This window comes from Pteropus vampyrus, unplaced genomic scaffold, assembly GCF_000151845.1.
Source record: "Pteropus vampyrus isolate Shadow unplaced genomic scaffold, Pvam_2.0 Scaffold487, whole genome shotgun sequence".
Lineage (NCBI taxonomy): Eukaryota > Metazoa > Chordata > Mammalia > Chiroptera > Pteropodidae > Pteropus > Pteropus vampyrus.
Genome location: NW_011889268.1, coordinates 71,185 through 75,796, shown reverse-complemented (window position 1 = coordinate 75,796; position 4,612 = coordinate 71,185). Strand labels below are relative to the sequence as shown.

The 4,612-nt window shown below is 65.2% G+C and overlaps 1 protein-coding gene across 1 annotated transcript; it reads right to left on the bottom strand.

The window, feature by feature from the left end:
- Positions 1 to 441: 441 nt before the first annotated feature.
- On the bottom strand, positions 442 to 4,188 carry MAGEL2 (MAGE family member L2). Its single transcript, XM_011382711.2, is given in 1 exon segment — positions 442 to 4,188. A coding segment is annotated over 1 exon segment (3,549 nt). The 5' UTR covers positions 4,166 to 4,188; the 3' UTR covers positions 442 to 616.
- Positions 4,189 to 4,612: the final 424 nt, after the last annotated feature.

Genomic DNA, 4,612 nt, shown 5'->3' with positions numbered 1-4,612 from the left:
CCCTACGTTTCCCCGCCCGTCAGAATCACGGCTGCTCTGTGACAAGTGTCCTGCCAACGCAGGTGCATCCCCGTGGAGTCTTGACGTCGGGCTGTATTCGGAGACTTGCTAAAACTTGGCCCCGCCATCTAGAGTAAAAATTAGAATAAAGACAAACACTTCCACGTTATGCCGAAAGTATATTTATAGATATAGATATAGATATTTATTTCTCTGCAGACAGCTTTACTGATGAGTCATTTTAACGTTCAAAGAACAACCTATATTCCAGTGCTACGTAATCTGTACCAGAATGAGATGGATATAGCTTCTCAAGTCATTTCACAAAGCCAGGACAAGTCTGATACGAAAACATGACAATTATAACACAAAACAGAGAATCACAGATCTCACTTAAAGATACAAATGCCAAAATACCAAATAGAACAGTAGCCAGTTGAAATCAACACCACATGAAAATGTACAAAGCTTTGGCAGATACAAAACCAAGTCGAAATCCAAATGTACACACATGAGACAGGGACATAAACACCAGAAACGAAACATCTCCCCCCACCCCACCCCGTCAGTGGCCTCTGGCCGGGACACAAAGGAACCAGATACGTGTTGACCCTCACTAGCGGGGAGGGGGCCCACTGCTGGGGTCACCAGCCTTGTCGTCGGACCCAGGCTCGTCCTCCTCTAAATCTTCGGGCTCACACTCTGCCAGGGCCTGAACGTACTGGAATGGCCAGCACCGCGGATCCTTCTTATGGAGCTTGGCCAGGAACCTCAGGACAAGCATCTTGCTGGTTTCGAGGAACGCTCGGGGGCCCCAGAGAAACTCATACTGTGCCGGCTCAGTATTGGGGATTCGCCTGTACTCTAGATACTTCTGCCTGACAAACACTTCTGTGATGAGCTTCTTCGTGTCTCCGAAGAGGCCATGGTTCTCTCGGACATCCACCCCTATCTTGTACAGGAAGTTAAAGATCAGGTCCTCCCTGACACAGTCGCCCTTCATAAAGATGAGGCTCAGGACCACCATCAGGAGGCCTAACTTGGGCGTGTCCAGATAGGACGCCACCGGTTCGCCCTTACGACGCCCCAGCTTGTTGATGATAATGTAGGAGTGGTTTTGGGGATCAATTTCCTTCAATTGATAACCAAAGACGCACTCCAGCTTGCTGTTGGCACGGCTGATGATGTCTAGGCACTCATCCTTATATTCACGGATGATGAACTTCACCATCTCCGAGCGCTTAATGGGCACCTTGGCTTGGTCCTTGAGCAAGAGGAAATGCACCAAAGCATTAGCTCTCTCATCCAGGGGGGACAGTGGCTGAGTCTCCAGCTTGGACTCATCCTGGGTGCCACCGAACCCCTGAGAGAGACTGGGGATCTCAGAGATCATCAGAGGCAGGGGGCTACCGGCGCTCTCCCACAAACCCAGGGCCCTGGAGGTGCTCGGACCCTCCCAGGCGCTCAGGGCCCAGGACGTGCTGGGCCCCTCCCAGCCGCTCAGGATCCTGGAGGTGCTGGGGCCCTCCCAGCCGCTCAGGCTGCGGGAGGTGCTGGGGCCCTCCCAGCCCCCCAGGACCTGAACGGGGGTGTGAACCTCCCAGTCGCTCAAGTTCAGAGTTCCCCAAGGTCTGGGCGCCTGCCAGTCACGCAGGGCCAGCATCTGGCCGACGCCGGCGTCCTCCTCGGTGTTCAGGTGCTTCTTCTTCCGGGTGGCTTTGCCGGAGCGACGCGGAGGCTCGTCGGGCGTCTTCGAGGCCTCTTGGGAGGTGGCCATCGCCTGGGGCACGGCCGCCGTGGCCATCAGGAGGTTGGGTGCCGCCTTGGGCACCTTCGAAGCATTCACGTTGGCCTGTGGGACCCAGGGCACCGCGGGCAGGGCCTCCACACAGGCAAAGGGATCCTGCAGAGCGAGTGGCAGTGACTTTGGGGTCTCCGGGGTGACAGATGGGCCCTTAAAGGCATTCGACGAGGCAGGCTGGAACTGGGAGGTAGCTGGAAGGACCCTCGCGGCGGCAGGGAAGGTCTCCGCGGCGGCGGGGAAGCCTCTCCAGGCGGCGGGCAGGTGCGCGCGGGAGGCCGACAGCGCCTTGGGGGCGCAGAAGGTGGCGGCGAAGATCATGCGCTCCTTGGGAGGGGCCCTGCGCTCCTTGGACGAGGTCCTGCGCTCCTTGGACGAGGTCCTGCGGTCTATTGGAGAGGCCCTGGGTTCTCCCGGGGGAGTCATCAGGGACTTAGCGGAGCCCATGGGAAAATGTGCCGCCGCTAAGGGGCCTCCGGGCTGGCCCTGCGGGGCCGCAGTTGCCCCCTGCCAGGAGGGCTGCAGCTGCAAGGCGGACAGCTCTGCTTGCGGCCCGGAGGGCTGGGCCTGCTGGGCGGAGAGCTGGATTTGCAGGGCCTTTTGGGGGGCCGGGCCCCCCTGAAAGGGCTGCTCCAGCTGCAGCAGCGGCGGCCCGGGCCGCTGCGCCTCCTGCGCCGGCACCGCCTGCCAGAAGTGGCCCGCGGCCTTCGGGGCCTGCCAGGCCAGCGCCGGGGCCGGCTGCACCTCCTGGTACTCCATGGACGCTGGCAGCTCGTGCGGCACGGGGGCCTGGCCCTTGGGGGCCTGCCAGATGATGGGCGGGCAGTGCACCGCCTGCGGGGCCGACAGGGGCGCCGACAGCGCGGCCTGTGGCGCCTGCGGCCCCGCAGAAGGCGCCGCGGGCACCTGTGTCGCTGGAGGCGCCGTGGGCACCTGCGCGGCCACGCGCACCTGCGGGGCCGCGGGCACCTGCGCGGCCACGCGCACCTGCGGGGCCGCGCGCACCTGCGGGGCCGCGCGCATCTGCGGGGCCGCGCGCACCTGCGGGGCGGGCAGCCGGGTCTGGGGTGCCTGGCGCAGAGGCGGCGGGGGCGGCAGGGCCTCTCACCAATGGTGCTGGCGTGGTCAGAACTGTCGTGACGTCCGGATGAGTGGTGGTGCCTGGCGGATCAGCGGAGGTGCTTGGCTGATCGGGGGCGGCGCCTGGCGCACCGGCGGTCGGCCCGAGGCTGGATGGGCGGCTGTCCTGGGGTGGATGGGTGGCGGACCCTGGCGCACGGGTGGCTGCGCCTGCCAGGCAATCGTCGGAGCCTGCCAGGTCACCTGTGTGGCCTGCCAGGCCAGGGGCGAGGCCTGCCAGCCTTGCGGAGGAGCCTGCCAGCCCGGCGAGGTGGCCTGCCAGCCGGGGGGTGTGGCCAGCTGGGCCGGCGGGGCCTGCGGGCTCTGGGGAACCTGTGGGGGCGCCCTTATGACCTGAGACTGGATTTGCAGAATCAGAGGCTGAGCCTGCGGGGCCCAGGAAGCCAGAGGCTGCGCAGGTGGCGCCGCCGCCTGGGCCATCGCGACTCCTGAAGCGGCGGGCTGGCTGATTGGCGCTCTGGAGCCTGAAGGCTGGATCATCAGGACGCCGGGACCCGGAGGCTTGGCCATCGGAGCTCCTGGGGGCGGAGGCTGGGCCATCGCGGCTCCCGGAGCAGGCGGCTGGACCATCAGGACTCCCGGAGTCAGAGGCTGAGCCATCAGGACCCCCGGGGCAGGCGGCTGGGCCATCGGTGTCCCCGGCGGGGGAGGGTGAGCCATCGGTGTCCCCGGCGGGGGAGGATGAGCCATCGGGGTCCCCGGAGGGGCAGGATGGGCCATCGGGGTCCCCGGAGGAGGAGGATGCGCCATCGGGGTCCCCGGAGGGGCAGGGTGCGCCATCGGGGTCCCCGGAGGGGCAGGGTGGGCCATGGGGGCCCCGGGAGCCGAAGGGTGCATCATCAGGACCCCCGGAGTCGGAGGCTGGGCCATCGGGGTGCCCGGAGGGGGAGGGTGGACCATCAGGACCCCGGGAGTCGGAGGCTTGCCCATCGGGCCTCCCAGAGGGGGGGCCTGGACCATCGGGGCCCCTAGGGCCGGAGGCTGGGCCATCGCGGCCACCGGGGCGGGCGGCTGGCCCTGCGGGCCCTCCCAGGCGGGCTGAGGTGCCTGCCAGGCGGCCAGCGAAGCCTGCAAGTCCATCGGAGGCGGGTCCCAGGGGACCGGCGGGGCCCGGGAGGAGGCGGGCGGGGCGCGCATCAGAACCGTGGGTCGGCTGTAGACCGGCGGCTTGGGCGCCTCCGCCGGGGGGCTGGAGTCACCCAAATTCTTACTTAGCTGCGACATGTCCCTTCGCTCCGACAGCTGCTGGGCCTTTTCCTCCAGAGAGAAGCGAATGCCTACGTGGCCGAGCAGAGGATCCCTCCCTGCTGACTGGTGAATAGGAAGTGAGTGCCCTTAGCTCTGCAGCTTTCCGCAGTAAGAAGGAGGGGGGAAGGGGGCTCAATCCCGCCCCTTCCCCGCCCCCGACCACCACAAGTGGATAGTGAATAGGGGCGTCTACCAGTAATCCTGGCCGACACAAGATACCTTCCCACTCGGTCTCCCCACATGCAGCCGGTTCAGACAGCCCATGGGTGGGCTTTCGGCGGGGAGGGGGGGGCGACAGGAGCAGGTCAATGTTCTAGAAATCACCACACTGCGGTACAGAGCGGGAGCAGACCACTGGAACATGCGAGGCGTCCGTGGCGCGGGGGGGGGGAGATGGTGTAGCCTGAGCCCGCAGACAGGGAC